The sequence below is a fragment of the Gossypium raimondii genome, chromosome 3 (assembly GCF_025698545.1).
Source record: "Gossypium raimondii isolate GPD5lz chromosome 3, ASM2569854v1, whole genome shotgun sequence".
NCBI lineage: Eukaryota > Viridiplantae > Streptophyta > Magnoliopsida > Malvales > Malvaceae > Gossypium > Gossypium raimondii.
In genome coordinates, this window is record NC_068567.1 from 24,076,702 (window position 1) to 24,097,233 (window position 20,532).

At 35.2% G+C, this 20,532-nt stretch overlaps 1 protein-coding gene across 2 annotated transcripts; it reads right to left on the reverse strand.

Annotated features, from left to right (window-relative positions):
• Positions 1 to 772: 772 nt before the first annotated feature.
• Positions 773 to 19,157, reverse strand: LOC105793906 (DEAD-box ATP-dependent RNA helicase 50). 2 transcript variants are annotated; one of them, XM_012622808.2, is made up of 8 exons: positions 18,674 to 19,157; positions 18,150 to 18,562; positions 17,748 to 17,942; positions 16,568 to 16,755; positions 2,926 to 3,139; positions 1,749 to 1,877; positions 1,470 to 1,645; positions 773 to 1,320 (listed from the first exon to the last, which is right to left on the reverse strand). In XM_012622808.2, exons 1-8 carry the CDS (start codon positions 18,933 to 18,935, stop codon positions 1,095 to 1,097), a joined length of 1,803 nt encoding a protein of 600 aa, XP_012478262.1. In that variant the 5' UTR covers positions 18,936 to 19,157; the 3' UTR covers positions 773 to 1,094. The 2 variants fall into 2 exon arrangements, with proteins under 2 accessions (XP_012478262.1, XP_012478263.1); XM_012622809.2 differs by having other exon boundaries at positions 18,150 to 18,538; positions 18,674 to 19,156.
• Between the last annotated feature and the right edge of the window lie 1,375 nt (positions 19,158 to 20,532).

Below are 20,532 nucleotides of genomic sequence, written 5' to 3' on the forward strand. Positions count from 1 at the left end.
ATACATGGCTTTTCATTCAGTGACCAGTTGAGTGGTGTAAATCAAAGGGTCATCCGTAGGTGCTTCCACGATGCTTCTCATGATGCCATGTGTCTAGGTCGGGGTAAAAGTTTAACAATTTTCTATATGTTTGAATTTTAAGGACTATTTTTTAAATAAATTAATTTTTTAACACTTGTAATTATTATTTAGGAAGAACATTATTTTATTCTAATTTTTAATTTATCTTAATTATTATATATTATTTAAGTAAAGTAATAATTAAAAATTATTTATTCTCTTTTATTCTACAATTGTTACTAATAAATTTAAAAGACATAATCTCAAATTTAGCGCATAATGTTTATATCTTTTGTCAATTTTCTTTAGCTAATAGCCTTCAATCTTTTAAACAAAGATAAATTTGACCAACTATTTAAAAAGAGACGAAATAATGTTCATCCTAGTGACTAAAATGTTAAATTTTGAAACATGACATGCTTCATTCCATTTTTAAAATTTTATGAAATTTTATATATATGTTTTAAATTTTAAATTTTCTTATTTTTGAATAGTTTTATAAATCTTAAACTATATGTTGTCGTGATATATAAAACAAAAACAAAATGTAACGTTAGCATAAAATGCATGTAAACTAATACATAAATTGTCACAACATCGTTAAAAAATAAATATTTTAATCAACATTTTTATTTAAAAAACAACTTAAAAGTCAATAACTAAATTGAACTCAAAAATTAATCAAATGAATAAAAATATACTAAACTTATCATTATGCCAATTTAAATGTTTTATTCTACTAAGATATAACATGTACAGTGTATCCTTCAAGAGCAATACACGTGTATATATATAAACTGTAAATTGTCCTCAACGAGGTCTAATAACAATCCCCTTCACTTGTTAGGTATAATAATAGAAATAACAATATAGGGGGAGAAAAGGAAAACCAAGCCCCATGGTCCTAACCCCTTACTATTAGGAAAAGGAAAATTCTTCCCGAACTAAACCCTAAGCTGATGTAAATTTAGCACGGAAATGCCAAGCACCCACTGAACAATCCAACCGTATTAACCCCAACTCATTTCATCATTTCAAAAGGCAGCTGGCACCTCATGTAATGGATGACCCTTTTGGTTTCTTTCAATGATCTTCCGTGCAAGAGGAACTTGTTTGCCAACAACAAAAATGAATGCCTTACCCTTTCCCCCAGCTCCTCTGGCAGTTCGTCCAACACGGCGCACATATTCACTAGGATCACGAGGGAAGTCGAAAAGTACAACATGATCCACACCAGCAAAGTCTATTCCACGCGATGCTCTGCCATCAATTTTAGAAGCATATTATTTAATGAAATAGGACATCTTTTAACCCAGCACATAGGAGAGACACAGGCTATATCTTCATGAACAAGTAGTGGAGCAAATGAAGCAGAAGAAGATAATACTGGAAAAACTGGGAAACACTACCTATCAGTGCAAACCAAAATCAAAGAATCTCCTCCAGGTTGAGAATGAGTAAATTCCTTCAAGTTTATAAGCCGTGTTTCTTGTGCCAGAGCAGCATGAAAAGGTAGGATTCGCACATGAGTTCCTTTCCTATCAAAACGTTTTAGTACATTCTCAACTTTTCTGCATGTTTCAATCTGATGATGGAGAAGAAAAATGTCAAGATAGGATAAATCTGCAATGATCTCATCATGAAATTACAAGTAGGAAAGCTATCCTTCACGGTTCACGCATGCATACCTTGTTGCAGAAAACAATTGTTTTGGAAACTGGGCTTTCTTCCACAAGCTTCAGAAGGGCAGTCTTCTTATTAAGGAAAGCTGTATCAGGAGTTTTTAAAGTCCCTTCTCCACTGCAATCCACAAGAACCTGCAGGTGCACCCTGGATTTTAGTATTCATTAAATTAAGAATACATATTAATGATTCTAGAGGCACACAGATCAGCCCTATCTTTAACTGGGTAGATCTTATTCATTATTGCAGACCTAGAAATGCCATAACAGATTGCAGAAAGCTGCACACTTTCATATCAAACGATATGTTCAAGCTATCGTAGATATTATAGACATGGGATTTGTATCTACACATGACGATAAGAATTCCAAAATTTCCTCCTTAAGTGGAAGCCAGTTAAACCCAACATGCATGAAACATATATTCCTCTGCACTTACTAGTCAAGTGCTATTAAGCTAAGCAGAAATGAGGTAAATCGACCTTCAAAATTTTATAAGATGAAACTCTTCAACCCCACACAAGACGAAACCAGTTCTCATTTCTCATATGTTAAGAGGACTTAGCTTTGAAAAGTAAGTAAACAAACTGCTTGTTATAAGTTATTCTAAATTTTGAAAAGTTGAGGGAGTATTTAGGTAACTATTGCCTAGTGGCTTTATTGACCAGATAAGTACTTCTGGTTCACCAGATCCCTATAAATACTTGCTGAAAGGCACTCTTCTTATACTTCATCATCACGAACACTCATTAAAAGTACTTAATAATGAACTCAATCTGTCATAAGTGTACTTTTACATGTTAAAATCATGACAAATCCCATTAGTTATGGTTTTGAAAACTACTCACTGTTTTGAGAAAAAATTCATATAGTCAAGCACATCAACAATTATGGTCCCTACATCTAGCAGGTAGCAGCTGAGCAGCATCTCTATCCATGGACAAAATAAGAAAGTGGGTGATACTGGTTCAGGCTAGGAATTGTTTCAAAAGAAATAAGAGTTCTTAGTTTGGAGTGAACATAAAATGTTATTCAATAATGAAGATTAATACAAAAAAGACCAAGCTCATAACATAGATCAAATTGGAAATTCTGATTCCAATATCAGAGGCATCAAAGGAGCAAGTCAAAAAACAAAATAGTTAAAGACACAAACTTGGTAAAAGCAAAGAAAGAAGCCAACCTCCTCAAGACCAGAGCTTATATGATGCATGCCAGGTCCCATTATCACTTTAGTATCAGGAAAAACTTCAATCAGCCTGTTGTATATTTCTACGGGCAAAGTTGCAGTGACGAATAGATATTGTGTTATAACAGGTGAAGAGTCTATCAAACTTTGCAATGCAACCTTAAAATCCTCGTCATTAAAAAGTATATCCACTTCATCAAAAACCACACTGCAATACAGACAATTGATAACACCATTATTCTAGGCAAAAACTGTTAAAATTAGATCCTTGCCACCTCTGTGGACAAAACTAATAAGAATTGGTACCCTCTGCATTATGATGCTATGCACGAAAAATCTCTGCTTTTGTTTTGGATGAATGAATGAATGAATTTATGCAACAAGAAAAACCAAGAATCATTGAGAATTTAAATTTTCAATGGTTTGATATTTTTAACATGTTTGATAATTCAATTAAGAAAATGGAACTTACAATGAAAATGTGCTGAAAAGCTACTTAGTATATGCATTTAAATGAAATTATTTAAAGAAAAAGGTTACTTTATTACATTAATCTTAGATCCTTTCCTTTCAACCATTTATTCCTTCAGTTTCTATATTATAAACTAAAATAATATAATTTTTGGCCCTGAACTTAACAACTAAGTCCACTTTGATAACATTGTATTTGACCCTTTAATTGGACCATTTAGAACCAATACTATGCAAAATTATCACTCATTCAAATATAGGCAATAACTTTGAACTACCAAACTGAACAAATTGGTAAATTTGGAACCCATGTCTCTTTTTTTTCTTTTCCTTTTTTTCCTTCACTTTGGATAAGTAAGATCTCTAAATGTAGACATCTACAAATTCCTTGATTATTAGTGGCAAGATTACAAGCAATATCTTTTAATATATATGTAAGAAGACATTTCAAATAATTTGATGACATAAACCTTATTCTTTTTCACAACCATAACCTCAACTTCCCCATAGGAAGACTTGTTTGTTTCAATCCAAATGAAATAGATGGTGGTTGCAAAAGAAATTTTTTGAACACCAACATCTTTTGCCTCACATTTTAAAGCATGCAACGTGTTTTATCAGACAAAGTAGCAATCATCCTAAAGATAATGTTTCCCAAAAGTTAAGTGTTAGCATAAGTAACAATCTTCCTTAAGATAATGTTTCTTGAGTGTTCTTGGAATTTTCTTTTTGAGATCTTCAGAACTTTGCAGAGTATTACCAAAAAGTTAAGGGTGAAGTATTTCTAGAAGCAAAAACAACACATTAGAATTCCACTATTGTAGCTTTATGGCTTAATAGATTATTAGTCTACAGTCTCTCTTTTAGCTCTACTTTGGTACAAAGGACAGAAAGGAGAGAGGATGAAACACTAGTTAATTTAATGTTTAAATTACAAGGTAAGAACAGTGGTTAAAAGCTTAACCATTTAAGTAACATATTTTTCATCCTTGCTTCTTTTCATTCTTCATGTCAAGCAAAGCCATCCAATATATGAACCCATGCTAGGAATTACTAACCAAGGTGCATTTTGAAATTGGTCTCTAATAACCATCAAAATAGTTTCCATCATAAAGGCACCACATTGATATGGATGCAAAAGAACATCACATCTTGCATCATTCTAATGCTATCGGTTTAATCTCATTATGTCACAGGCTTCTCCAATAGCTTACCGAATCGGACCAATTTTTATAGGCCAAATGATCCCTATCTACACAATACACCTCTATCGAATGCATTTGGTGCGATGGTCACGGGCTTTGAACGGCAGCCCGTGACATTCTCCCCCACCCATTCTCGCAATGCCCTCGTTGCGACTTCCGAATAGCACTGTTTGCCTCGGTCTCGTCTTGACGCCTTAACTTTTCCCTTCCTTTGGGACTTTTGCCTCGGCTTACGTGAACTATCCTACTCGTTGCATTTACTCTGACCAACTGTCCCACTTGCATCACTTATTTTTTCTTGAAGTCTGATGTACCACCTACCTCTCCTATAGGTAGAAGCCTTGTCGATGACTCGACCAACTTCGACGCTTCACTCGAATTAAGCCTCATTAGTCCCAACTTCACTATTTTCATTGCAACTTTTTCCCCTAAGTTCGATGACAAACTCACCTCTTCCTTGGGTGGAAGCCCCTCCGATTACTCACCAAGCTCAGACGTTACATTTCCTTTGACTACGGTTTGCTTTGGATAGTTACGCAACTTATGCGGACCACGGCATAAAAAGCACTTTACTCGCTTTTTTTTTGCTCCTCTTTGTCCTCTTAGCTTTGACTTTTCCCTTACTCAAACCAAGCTTCTTGGGCTCCTTTTCTGCTCCATTGTCCCCTTCGATGACAGACTTCTTTGAATAATTCCGCAACTTATGCGAACCATGACATAAGAAGCACTGCACTGGCTTCTTCTCGCTTTCGGCTTCCTTGGCTTCGACACCCCTTGCACTTGAACCAAGTACCAAGGCCTTACCTACAGGCTTCTCCTTAAGCGCGATTTCTTCAGACATTTCTTCAACATGTGTGGACCATCACAAAGAAAGCATTTCAACTTGCCCATTTTCCTATTGGATTTCTTCTTTCCAACTCGTGGTTTCCCATTACCAACATTGTCGCCGATACCATTGCCATCATTATCTTCCTTTTGATCCTTTTCACATACACCCCTTTCCTCGGACTTAGAAATCCTAAGCTTGTCTTTTCCTAAACAAAGCTTGAGCACGGATTCCGCTACTATCTTGGCTTCTGATAGCTTTTGGACACCTCTTTGTTCTATCTCCTGTCTAACTCATGGTTTCAATTCATTCTGAAAAGCAAGCAATACTTCTTTCTCGATCACATCTAAAACTTGGAGCATGAATTCCTTGAACTCTCGAACATACTCCCCGCTGTGTCCCATTGCGTTATCACTTGCAACTTTGCCCGAACTTTTTCCTCGACAAATTCTGGGTAAAATTGTCCTTTCAACTCACATTGGAACTCTTGCCTTGTCTCAATCTCACCTTACCTTTTATCTGTGGTTCTGCCTCGCCACCATAAAAGCGCAATGTCAATAAGAAATATTGAAGTAGTGTTTACCTTAACCGCATCATCCACGATGCCTTTGGCACGAAAGTAGTTTTCCATCCTCCAAAAGAAATTGTCCACATCGCATGCAGACCTTGTCCCCACAAACTCTTTCAACTTCGGGACATCCTCGGTACTAAATGCTGCACTTGACACTCCTTCCCCACGATTGCTCAGCACAAGGCCAGCTCTCCTTCGAGCTCCTCTACTCTTGTGCTCAAAACAATCGTCGTGACCATTGTTTCTTCATTTAATGCTATCATCATGGCTTCGAGAGCATTATTTCTCTCCATTAGCTTCTTCCTTTAGAAATCTAGCAACTCTTGCATGTTATCCCTCGAGTCACCTATGCTTTCCCCAAGCGCATTGTCTGACTCTTTCGCATCCTCCATGGACTCCTCAAGTTTACCCACGCGTTCCTGAACAGCCGACAGTATCTCCCTCAAAAACTTTCTGGCCCACCTTTGTTCGAACTCTTCTTTCGATATCCTAACAGTACCTTCGAATCAATAGCTCTATTGCCACTTGTCACAAGGCTGGATCTTTCGTCTCACAATTCGCTCGTCCAAACTCGCCTAAATCAGCTTTTACTTAAATGAGGATTCCTTTAAAAGTCCTCCAAGGCACCAATTTGTATAGCGAAAGCGTTTCATGCCAAAATAAACAAAAGAATAACAAAAAGAGCTCACACAATGTGTTTGAGTAAATGCTCTCAATATTCTCTTATTCACAAAGAATAATGAAACAATGAATGGAGTGTCTACAAATGACGGGGAGGCTCTCTATTTATAGTTGAGTTCCCCCAAAACCGACGATCAAAATTACTTACTATACATCGACGGACAAGATTCATTCTGTCCCTTAAATCATGTGATTTACAAGATATATCTAATCTAATCTAATCTAATCTTTACAAGACATGATTCTATCAATCTTCTAAGATTAGTTACCAAAGTAGCCTAAGTTGTCATATCTTCATTATCGAGCTAACCAGGCTTCAATCTGACAGGCTTCTCCAACAGTTTACCAAATCGGGTCGATTCTTGCGGGCCAAATGATCCCCATCTACACAATAGGCCTCCATCAGATACATTTGGTGCGATGGTTACGGGCTTTGAGCTGAGACCCATGACAATTACACATAGTTTAAAGGTAACTGTTAATAGCAAATCCTAAGATCCACCATCCAATTTGAAAAACACCACAATTTTAGAGCTTATTTTTTCTTTTCTTTCTTTGTTTTGCATATAATGTTTTTCCCTAGCAATCCACTAATGCATCTTTAGCAAGCAATGGAGGTCCCAGGATCAACAATTCCAAATAGATCAACTATCATAGCAACCTTGAAGAGACAAAGGAATAAAAAAAATGAGGAATTTTTTTGAAAACTGACACATTTTTTAAAGCCTAAGTCCTTGTGTCATCCCAGTATTTTTGGTACCTAAACAAGATGATACGTATCGCATGTGTTGATTGTAAACTAATCAATTGAATTACTGCCATGTATAGGCATCCAATTCCACATCTTGCTGATATGTTTGATAAACTTTATGGTTCTTGTATTTTCACAAAGATTGATTTAAAAAGTGATTATCATCAAATTCAAATGGAGACGAACGAAAAACGACCTTCAAAACTATATTTGGTTTGTATGAATGGCTTATCATGCCCTTTAGTTTGACAAACGCCCTTAGTGTCACGGGTTGAAGTGCAAAGCCTGTGACCATCGCACAAAATGCATCTCATGTAAGTTTATCAGTTACATGGAATCATTTGACCCACGAGAACTAACCTGACTCAAAGAACTATTGAAAAGCCTGTCCATTTGAAATATGGGTGACCTAATGAAACAGATATGAAAAATTAGACTACCTTAGTAAATAGAGAAACTAACCTTAGAAAATTGAGAAGAAAATCTAATAAGATTAGATTTGATTGTATAAATCTTATAAATCCCTTAATTTTAAATATAGACTTCACCTCGTCCATCGATGTAAATTTAACTAGACTGTTGGATTCGAGAGAGCTCAACTATAAATAGTGAGCCTCCCCCTCAGTTGTAAATCATCCATTGTTCCATTGTATTTTGCATCCATTGTTCCATTGTATTTAAAAGAGTTCCAGCATGAGTTGAAAGATTAGATAAAAGTTGTGACGATTTGCACGAGGCACTGCTAAGAAGTGTGTTAGAGAGTTTAAAGAACTTATGCTTCAAGAGGCACTGCTGGGGAGTATGTTCGAGAGTTTAAAGAACTTATGCTCCAAATTTTAAATATGAACGACAATGAGGCATTTCTTGCATTCAAGAATGGGTTAAAGTCGTGGGCTAGACAAAAATTAAAACGCATCCAAGAGCTATCGAAAGCCATGACGTTAACGGAGTCTATAATCAAGCTTAAGTCTTTCGAGTCTGAGGAAAAGGGCGTATGTGGGTGAAACCACGAGTTGGGAAGAGAAACCCCAACCTGAAGAAAAAAAAAAGGGTAAGGCAATATGTTTTCTTTGCAACGGTTCATATGTTAAAGAGATTAGACCTTTCGAAATATGACAAGCCGAAAGGTAAGGCCGGAAAACTTTGTTCGAGCGCAAGGGGTGTCAAAACCAAGAGAGTCAAAGGGAGCGAAAAGAAGCCAGTGGAGTGTTTCTTATGTCGTGGTCCACATAAGTAGCAAAACTGTCCAAAGAAATTAATCGTCGAAGGGGACGATGGGTCAGACAAAGCACCAATGAGAATTGGTTCGATCGTGGGAAGTGTTGAAGCCAAGAAGGCAAATAGGAACAAGCAAGTGAATGAAATGCTTCTTATGTTGTGGTCCACATAAGTTGTGAAACTATCCAGAAAAGTCCAAGTTAGTCATGGTCAACGAAACTTGTTGAGTAGTCGGAGGGGCTTCCACCCAAGGAAGAGGTGAATCGTGCACCTAACTTGAAGAAATAATTGGTAAGGCAAATATTAAAGTTAGGACAACTGAGGCTCAATTCGGGGAAAACGATGGAGTTTGTTATGTCGTCGAAGAGGCTTCCACCCAAGGAAAAGGTGAGTTGTGCATCGAACTTAGAGAAAGAAATTGTTATATAAACTTTGAAGCTAAGATCAATGAGACTTATTTCTGTTGAATCTTTAGAGGAGCTACCACCCAAGGGAGATGTGAGTTGTGCATTAGAATTTGGAAAACTGGTGATGCAAACTGGAAAGTCAAGTCGAGTAAATGTGGCGAGTAAGGTACATTTTGAATACTTTGGTAGTGTTTCACATTTGAACTTGTTGGCTTGGCAAAAACGTAGGGGCCCTTTCAAAGTTCTAAAGCGAGGAAGTCGAGGAATTGTAGGCATGTCGTGTGAATTAAAAGGATTTAGATCGAAGCAAGTCAGAACGTGGGCAAGTAAGAGTTGTGGACTCTTGCAAGCGAGATGTACCAACAAGTGGAACGGGTCGAACTAAGAGGTGAAGGAAGCCGAGGTGAAAGCTCTGATGGGTGGGACAACCCGATAGTGTGACTAGTTAAGAAAAAACTAAGACGTTGAGAAAGTTTTGAGGCGAATCAAGTCAGTGTCATTCTAAAGGCGCAATAAGGGCATTGCGAGAATGAGTGGGGAAAAATGTTACGAGCCAAAGTGTAAAGCCCGTGATCATCGCACAAAATGCATCCCATAAATGTTTATTAGTTAGATGAGAATCATTTGACCCATGAGAACTGACCCGATTGAAAGAACTGATAGAAAAGTCTATCCATTTGAAGCCTAGGTGGTCTAATGAAGCAGATATAGAAAATTAGAGTACCTTGGTAAATAGAAAAATTAATTTTAGAAAATTGAGGAAAATAATATCTGATAAGATTAGATTTGATTGTATAAATATTGCAAACCCCTCGATTGTAGGGATAGACTTTATCTCGTCCATCAATGTAAATTTAGCTAAACCATTAGATTTGGGGGAACTGAACTATAAATAAAGAGTCTCCCCTCAATTTTAAGTCATCCATTGATCCACTGTAGCCTAAATTCTCAAGAGTAAAAGGATTCTTTGAAAGCATTTACTCAAACACCTCTTGTGCATTGTTCTTTTGTGGCTATTTTGTTTTTTAAACATTTTTTTTGTTTTGTGTTGCTTCTGCTATATAAATTGGTGTATTAGAGAAATTCTGCGAGAATCTTTAATTGTTGGGAGTTAAGTTGACTTAGGCGTGTTTGGAATGAAGGAATCAGCTAAACTCGCAGAGATTGCTAGACTAAAGTTCTAACCCCGTGACTCTAGTACGTTCATTGGCTTAATGAATCATGTTTTATGCCCTTATTTGGGTAAGTTCATAGCTGATTCTTTCGACGATATTTTAATTTATTCTACTTCATTAGAACTGCATGTTTCTCAAGTTAAATTTGTGTTGGATGTTTTACGAACTAAACAATTGTTTGCTAACCTTGAAAAGTGCACTTTTTACGGTGACAAGCTTATTTTATTAAGCTTTATTGTAAGTGCAGAGGGTATACATGTAGATGAAGATAAGGTAAAAGCAATTCGTAAGTGGCCTACTCTGAAATAGATTACCGAAGTGTGATCTTTCCACGGTTTAGCAAGTTTTTACAGACAATTTGTGAAAATTTTTCCACCTTAGCCGCAACTTTGACTGAAATAATTAAGAAATATGTTGGGTTTCTCAATGAGGTGTTGCACAAGAGAAGGTTTTTCAAGCCTTTAAAGATCAAGTTATTTTCAGCTCCGATTTTAAAATTATCTAATTTTTATAATACTTCCAAATTGGAATATGATGCATCACGTAGCATAAGAGCAGTTCTAATGCAAGATAAACGCCCAACTGCTTACTTCAATGAAAAACTCAATGGCGCACAACTAAATTACTTGACATACGAAAAAAAACTTTTGGCATTAGTTCGAGCTCTTGAGATTTGGCAACACTATGCTACCTAAAGAGTTCATCATTCATACGTATCACGAGTTCTTAAAATGGCTAAAAGGACAAGGTAAGTTGAGTAAAAGACATGCACAATAGGTTGAATTCATCAAATTCTTCTCATATGTGATAAAATATAAAGTCAATAAGAACAATATTGTTGCAGATGCATTATCACGAAGGTACTCCTTAATCACTACTTTGAATGCTTGAACATTAAGGTCTGAAACATTAAGGAATTGTACACTAATGATTTTCATTTTGCATCCATTTTTAATTCTTGCGGCAAAGATGCCTTTGATAAGTTTTATCTTACAAATATGTTTCTATTTAGGCAAAATTAGTTATGCGTGCCTCATTGCTCGCCAAGGGAATTACTAGTTCAAAAGGCACATAGAGGGGGATTTATGAGACATTTTGTTGTAGCTAAAACACTTGATATGCTACAACACCAACTTCTTTTTGCCCCTCATATGCACAAAGACGTCGAAAAAGTTTGTTCTAAGTGCATTGCATGTAAAATGGCTAAATCCAAGGTAACATCACACGGTTTATACACGCCACTTCCTACTCCTAATTCTCTTTAGATTAATATTTCCATTGATTTTATTTTGGGTTTAACTCGAACTAACCGCAATAGAGATAGTGTTTTCATTGTGGTCAATAAGTTCTCGAAAATTGCTCACTCTATTCCATGCCACAAGACGGATGACGCTATTCATGTTGAGACTTATTTTTTCAAGTAGTGTATTTACATGGCATTCCTCGCACTACTATTTCTGATCGTGATGTCAAATTATTAAGTCACTTTAGGAAAGTTTTGTGGGGCAAAATCGGTACTAAACTACTCTTTTCTACAACTTGCCACTCACAAACAGATGTAAATTGTATTTTAAGGGCTTTACTAAGCCGTGGCAGGTAAGAATCTTCAAAATTGGGAAGAATACCATTTGTAGAATTTGCATGTAATTGAGCTATTCATTCTATCAATTACTCCCATTGCAAAATCGTTTACGATTTTAACTCTTTAACTATATTTGATCTTATGCCTTTACCTCTTGATAAAATTACTAGCATGGATGATGAACAAAAGCTAAATTGGTTTACATGAGAAAGCGAGGAAACGAATTGATAAAACAAACCAAACTAATGTCATTAAGGCCAATAAAGGACGGAAGCATGTGGTATTTAAACCCGATGTTTGGATTTGGCTTCATATTGGAAAGGAGTGATATTTTGCCAAGCAAAATACGAAATTAGACCCACAAGAGGATGGGCCTTCTCAAGTACTCAGAAAGATCAATGATTATGCCTATCAAATCAATCTACCCTGTGAGTATAATGTCAGTGCTACTTTTAATGTGATTGATTTTTCATTGATTGTGCAAATTCGAAGACAAATCCTTTTGAGAAAAAGGGGAATGATGTGAGCTCCACAGCCTAATCTCAAGTTCATAATGAAAATGAGTTCAATTTCCATAAGGCTCAATCACGAGATCCAAATCCAAACAATTGAAGTCTAAACTCAACATGTGACTAAAGAATTACAAGAGTTTAAGCTTATTTTTTAATTGGGGTTTGCGAACAGGTTTTATTTAAGCTCATTATTATGTTTATTTAGTCAAAATTCAATCCATGACCATGCATTAATTGGTTGCTCGAATTTCACCTAAGTAGTTTATACTCGGCTTTATTTTTTCATTAACTCTTTACCTGTTACTTGTTGTTAGGGTAAGAGCACACTTAGTTTTACCCTAATTTTTACTTATATATAGGCTGTCGTCCCTCTCATTGTACACACCATTCATATTTTGATTAATAGAACTCTAGTTTCTCTCTTTGCACAATTTTCTCTCGTGATTTGTAGATGTATTTATCTCGGTTTCTTCCAAAAGTAGTGGAAAATCATTTTCCACCCTTCAATTTACTAGGTGGTCGGCCTAAGGGGTTGATTAAAGCCATTTGTGATGTTTGCTAAAGATTCTTCTTCAAAGGATTCCATACGACATCACCTATTATCCATCTTCATTCGAATCTTTTCCCACCTCTCCACAATCTTTATCAATCTTGATTGGGTTTAACCAAATCTTTTTCTAATACTATTTCTTGTGTTTCAATTTCAGGTTTTAAGATCCAAGGTTTTCTCTTCATCTCTTCACTAATTGTTTTTTTCTTCTTTGCTTTTCTTTAATATTCGATTGGATTAAATCTAACTTGTTCCTTGCTATTTGTTAATTTTCAAATCAAGAAACCATCAGAACAACTTCGATTCTTGTTGATTTGCTCCCAAGATCAAATCTTTGTATGAGATCTCTCTTCCCTTTTCAACCAATTGCTTCTTCTATGATCTTTCATTTGTTTTTCTCTAATTATTTATGTTGGAATCCCTATAATTAAGGATAGAAATCGATGGTATTGGAATCCCTATAATTAAGGATAGAAATCACAGATCTCTTGTAAATAGAAACTAATCTCGCCATCGATTCTTAGGAAATTACGATATCAATTCTCGATTCTTAGGGATTAGGATTTATTTCCTTTAAAATGATTATTTTCTCTTTATAAAGTCAGTAAACTAAAGCGTAGTAATATAATGTAATTTTTCCTTTGAGTGTTTTTACATGGCATCGTGGCTTTAGGATTCATTCGATCCTAATTTTTTTCTCTAATTTCCTTCTTAAAATTCCTTCGGTTTAGTCCTCCAATGGGTGATATCAATGAAATTTTCTCAAACCGAGACATCACAGATAACTCGAATATCAATCGGGAATCACTCAAGGTGAAATTAATTCCTCCACTACTGCCGATGATGTTTTTGATGTTCGCTAACCAAAACACGACTTGAGACTCTCCATAAGATACTTGGTACTCCCACCACTCATGGATCTCTAGCCATTCAAGGTCGCCCTCAACATTGCTTTTGAATCTAATAATCAATCTCCTTGGATACTCGATTCAAGCGCCCGATCACATGACGAGTAACTCCACGTTGTTTCAAACCTACACTCCTTGTCATAACAAATCCGAATCCGCATAGTCGACGGTTCTTACTCACCGTGGTACGGAATAGGAGAAGTACAAATGATGAGAGTTTTCTCTCGATAAAGTCCTACATGTCCCAAACTTGTCCTGTAATTTACTTTCAATTAGTAAACTTACTAAGGATGAAAATGTTCTTGTTGAATTTTACGCAATTGGTTGTGTGATACAGAATGTAAATCGGGAGGATGATTGGCATTGCTAAAGTTGATGATGGACTATATATTTGGAATAAAAACAAGACACAAGGGGATTGGCTCTATCCATCGCAAAGAGGACACTATTATGTTATGGCACCGTAGGTTAGGACATCCAAACTTTGTGTATTTGAAAAACATCTTCCATTGTTATTTCAAATAAAAGTATTAATTCCTTGAAGTGTGAAATTTGCCAATTATCTAAACATACCCGTGTGCCATACCCATTAAAACCACATATTCGGTCCCAACCTTTTTCGTTAATCCATAGTGACCTATGGGGAGCCAATAGAGTGAAAAATATTACAGGGGCTAGATGGTTTATAACATTCATTGATGATCATACTAGGTCATTGGGTCTATCTACTCAAAGAAAAATCAAACACCCAAAGTATTCCAAAATTTTCACTCAATGGTTCGAACCCAATTCAACTCTACCATACATACCCTCCGATCGACAATGGGAGAGAATACTTCAACTCTGCCTTAAGTCCATACCTTTCTGACCAAGGCATTATACACCAAAGCTCTTGTCCTGACACTCCTCAACAAAACGAGATTACCCCAAACATAACTACAATAGCCGCTTGTAGGCGTCTATCATTAACAGAACACTTGATGCGCATCGATTGTAGACTTACGCTTCGGTTGATAGTCTTCTTGAATACTAAGATACCTAAAAGGAGTTCGGTAAAGGCCTTTATTTCAAGAAGACTATCAACCTAAAAGAACGGAAGGTAAGGCGATGCGCATCAAGGTGATCATAATGATAGACGCCTACAAGCTGCTATTGTAGTTATGTTTGGGGTAATCTCGTGACGTGAGGAGCAAAAACAATCTGTGGTAGCACGCAGAAGCAGGCAGAGGCAGAGTATCGAGCACTATCTCATGGTATATGCGATGGAGTTTGGATACAAAGACTTATGGGAGAACTAAAAGTGCCTTTTACTGGACCTATGAAGATGTCTTTGTGACAACCAGTCATTGTCAAGATAGCACATAATCCTGCATCATGATCGGACCAAACATGTGGAAATAGATCGTCACTTTATAAAAGAAAAAGTACACTCGTGAGAAGTATGCATCATCTACCTACCTACTAGACAACAAGTTGCGACATGTTAATCAAAAGTTTGAACGAAACATGTTTGAAGAACTTAGTGGCAAGTCGGGTTTGATTAACATCTACACTCCAACTTGAGGGGAGTGTTGGAATCCTATAATTAAGGATAGAAATCGATGGTATTGGAATCCCTATAATTAAGGATAGAAATCATTGTGATCTCTTGTAAATAGAAACTAATCTCGCCATCGATTCTTAGGAAATTACGATATCAATTCTCGATTCTTAGGGATTAGGATTTATTTCCTTTAAAATGATTATTTTTCTTTATAAAGCTGTAAACTAAAGCAGTAGCAATATAACAGAATTTTTCCTCTGAGTGTTTTTACAATTTAATCATTTTCTAATCAGTTTTTGATCAATTTTTCAAACCTGGTTTAACAAATTTTATTTCTCAAGATTGGTTTCTTTCTCATCAAGGAACTTGTTCTCAACCTGTTCTTAGGCTTTCTTCTTCAGCCGAACCCTCTTTTTTATGTTTTCCTTTTTTTTTCCTTATTTTCATTGATTTTCTAATCTATTTTTGTTGATTTACTAATCTGTTTTGGTCTCTTTATTTCAAGTCTGTTTAAACAACCTTATTTCTCTCCAAGAACCAATTCTTTGGCCTCAAAGGCTTCCTACTTTCGATTCTTGCGTTCTCATTGATTGTCAAATCATTCTTCCTTCTCCATTATTTTATTTTTCTTTTGCTTTGTTTGAGTTGGTCCTTGTTGCTAACTCAAATCTGGAATTTTTGGCAGCTTGTTTCCATTAATATCTCTTCAATAACATGTTCTCCATTCACGATCCAATCCTCCTACCTTCTAAATCCTTTCGATCTTTAATTATTAGTTATTGAATTTCCTTCTTTCGCTTGTTTTGCGTATTGCCAAATTATCCTAATCTCTCTTGGCTCCTGTGCGTTTCAGGTTACTTGGTCACCAAGAAAGTGTTTTTCCTATTCCAACTCGATTTTTCATTTCTTCCACAACTTGAATTTCGATCCTACTCCACTGTCGTATCACCCACCCAGAGCTTAAATGTAATCTCTCACCAAGACAAAGAAGACTAAAACAACTTAAACTAAACTTTATGCAACGATAAAAATTATCATGTATGCACTGGCACTTTTATTAAAATAAGGAAGGTAAAGCAAGGATATCGAGAGCAGGGAATAATATACAATTGATATAATAGAGATATTAGTATTAAAATGTCCCACTTAGAATGCCCTAGAAATTTCAAGACCACATGACACTTGAATATAATTAAGGTAAATAAATTAAGCAATATGAAGGGACATTTAACTTACCTCCTAAGATTTGCTAACTGCAAGAAGCCTTCTTTAATTAGGAACATGAAACGACCTGGTGTTGCTATTAAAACATCAACACTTTGCTCTAGATTTTCCAATTGAGTTTTTTGTCGAAAACCACCTGTCACGACCATAGATCTGAACGGAACCCCAAATTTTGACAATGACCGACAATTATTCAAGACCTGCAAAAGTTTTACTTGCAATAAGCAACCACTACATCGCCATTGAGAGGATTCCTACAAGATTGCATGCAACTTTGCAACAAGTATTCATTTTACAAGTAAGCAAAGTGAACTAACATTATGAATTTCTCTTAAATATCAAGTAAGCAACTTTACACTCCTTAAGCATATAACTTGAAGTCACTATACTTGTGGAGTAACAATTGTGAAATTTAATTCAATAGTTTTGCACAATTATACCATTTTGCCTTTATGTGGACATTCAACTACTTGTCTTTAAAAAAACAGTAGAGTGAAGAAGAATTAGTGCATGAATGAACTAAATCCAACAAAAAGTTATTGTTCAGAAAAGCAAAGCATGCCCTGACAAGTAATTTTCAATTGCCAAGCCAATAGACAGACCAAAGGCATATAGAAGAAACTCCTCAATCATCGTCAATAATTACAAGATGCTTTCGCTGTAAAAGAAAGCATTAATCATAAACCTGTCATTCAAAACTCGATACAGTGATCTGATCAACCATTTTTGGCACACCAATATGATCAAAACCTTCTGCTAGAATGAAATAAAAGAATTATGTAGACCTGTCAATTCTTGTTTTTCCCTTATCTCAGCTGCATTTTCAACTCTTTTCCATTTTTTTTTTCTATTTCCAGTTGGAATATAAATGGAAGCAACTTTAAACCTTGATTATGGACTCTGCTAAAGGGATTAATAGAGAAGGATTAAGAGTTTAAAGCTTCCAATACCGGACCTGGAGGCAGATTGCTCAAGGAGGAATTTAGTGATCTTCAACTCTACAGCTAGAAAGATAATGCAACCCAAGTTTCAAGCAAATAAATTACTCTTAGCTATACTCAGAACAGATTGATTGAGAAAGTACACACCACTGATGAGAGAGGACACAATGCTAATTGGTTACATAAATACCTATTGCTTAACGCAGCAAGCAGGGAAGTACATCAAAAGGAAAATGAGACTAGATATTGACCTGAGATGCCAATTCAGCCGTTGGTACAATTATAACTGCACGAGGGCTACCAGAGGATGACTTGCTGACTCCTTGGAGTTCTTCTTCCCTAAGACGCTGGACCAAGGGTGCAAGGTATGCTAATGTCTTCCCTGAGCCACTTTGATCAGCTATAATACAGCTCTGTCCCTCAATAACAGGTCCAAAAGCCTTTGCCTGCAGTAATCCAAGATTTTATTTTATTTTATATGCTAAATGTTTTTTTACAAATTAAACCAAGTAGTAGTTTCATTGATTAATGTCTATCTGACAATCCATTTAAAGTAGATCAACTCTTGAGAGTTGAGCCAACAAAACAAACTCGGAAGTGGGCACAATGTTTTCTGGATCAAGATTTCCTGGGAAATTAGTAATACTATATACCTGAATATGTGAAGGGCGCAGGAAAAGCTGTTGTTTTAAAGATTTAATCATGTATTCACTGCAACCCAAATTGGCAAAGGTTTTTCGACTAAAAAAGTCACTCCCAGCACCAGTAGATAGAGTAAGATGTTTCTTTGGAAGGTGAGGTGAGTTCAATTTAGGCTTACTGATGGATCCCCCATCAGCCCAACCTCGAAAGTGAGAAATTGCAAATGAACCCTCTAGTTCAGCATTTTTGGGGTAACTACCTCCCTCTGAAACTCCTCTATTATCATCATTATTATCATCACCAATGCTTATTTCTTCTTGTTTTATCCTCTTGACAAGGGCTTTTACTCTTTTTGCTTTAAGTCTCGTGAAACCCGCCGTCAATCCCTTTGAACCTGAGTCTGCAGAACAGTTTTTGTTGGTTGCTAGCAGTAGTCACAACTCACAAGTTTAGCATTCTGAAATGACAGTAATAACAATAGAAAATGAAGAACAGATGAAGAAGTGAGTGAGAACAGTAGAAAGCGAAAACGAACCTGCTGAATTAGGGTTAGGGTTAGGGTTAGTATTAGGACTAGGTGAGAGGCTCCAATCAGAGCCAGAATCAGAATCAGAATGAGATAGTAATAGGTGGTCAGTAACGGGGTGAGTCGAAGCGGCACAACGAATGAAGCAACGCAGGTGGAACTGGCAGTAATTAGCCGGTGCTTCCAGGGACGTCACCGTATGGTTACGATGCCATCCCAATAATGGAGCAGTTGCTGTAATAATATTTGGAAAACAACCATTCGCCGACATTTCCCTGCAACTTTGCTCCTGATTCCTCTTCCTAAGCTGTGATTTATTTTTATGGCAAAAATCAACAATCAATCTAGATAGATAATTAGCATGTCAGCTACTTCAAAAAGAAAAATAAATAAATAAATTTATCCTTCCTATTATTTCAATTTAGCCTTATCAGATCTGTTGAACAATTTTTGGAATTATCTTTCCGCTTCTCCCCGATATACATATATCATATCCGGTGTTTCTTATCATTATCTAATTTTCAAAATATCAAAATTATAGTTAAAAAATCATATACTAAAAACAAGCTTTTTGATACGCAATTTACGTTTCAAGTATACTTATTTTCTTACTTTAATATTTAACTATTTTTGGTTTCAAATAGATACTTAAACTATTATTTTTTACTCAACTTAGCTTTTTCTTTAATGATGTTAAAAATTTAATTATCATATGACATCAATTATAATGTGTCACATGATACTTCTAGCCGATAACAATGTACTACGTGATAATTAAATTTATTCAAAATAAAAATATTAAATTTAAATTAAAAAAATCTTTTGACTTTAATCCACCGTTGATTGAACATTGACCGAACTTGATCATCGTTAACCAAACATTGATCGATGTTGACATTGACCATCCATGCAACATTATTAGAATGTGTCACGTGTCCTTTTTTATTTTCAATATTATATATATTATAAAGATTAAAAAATCATATAACATATAAATAATTTAAAAATTCTAAAATTCTAAAATTCTAAAAATATAAATATAAACTTTAAAATTCAAAATAATATATAAAATTTAAAATATATTTAAATTTAAAAATTAAAAACATAAATTTTCAAATATATATTTTAGAAAATTTATCATAAATTTTAATTTTTTCAAAAATTTAAATTTTAAAATTTAAAACAATATATCTAAATTCAAAACAATTTAAGTTTTTTTCTAGAATATATATTTTTCAAATTTTTATTTTTATTCTTATTTTGAATTCTTTAAAATTTAAATACCTTTGTAAAAATTTTATCTTTTTCAATTTTTAAATATTATTTTGACTTTTAAAATTTATATTTACATATTTTAGAATTTTATAAAAATTTAAAATAATTCAATTAATTATATATTATATATGATTTTCTATTTTTTAATCAAAATAACATATATAATAGTAAAAGATAAAGAAAGAAAGACATGTCGTACGTTCTACTAGCATCACGTTGATGATCAATGATAGTTACTAATTGATCAACAGTGACTCAAAGTCAAATGTACTTTTTCTTAATTTAACTTTAATGTTTTTATTTAAAATAAACTTAATTGCCATGTGATACATTGTGATTGGATGGAAGTGCCACGTGGCACATTTTGATTGGTGTCATCTGTTTAGGGATGAGCCTCACCAAGTCATCTACCTTGCCACTACCATTTGCGACATACTTACCTGCAAGTAAGAGAGAAGTGGGTGAGTTCATTGTGAACTCAGTGAATAATCAAGAATTAGTAATGTATGCTTAAAATACAGAGTTTTTAACAGAAGGAAGACTTAGTTTGAAAAATCATATCGCATGCTGGGTTCGCAGAGAATGTTATGAGA

Excerpts from the sequence above, each read along its gene's own strand:
- LOC105793906 (XM_012622808.2), bottom strand. The coding sequence starts at position 18,935 with ATGTCGGCGAATGGTTGTTTTCCAAATATTATTACAGCAACTGCTCCA. Across the intron at positions 18,563-18,673 it reads CCCTAACCCTAATTCAGCAG|CAACCAACAAAAACTGTTCT; the intron begins GTTCGTTTTCGC and ends GACTACTGCTAG. Across the intron at positions 1,646-1,748 it reads CAATTGTTTTCTGCAACAAG|ATTGAAACATGCAGAAAAGT; the intron begins GTATGCATGCGT and ends CTCCATCATCAG.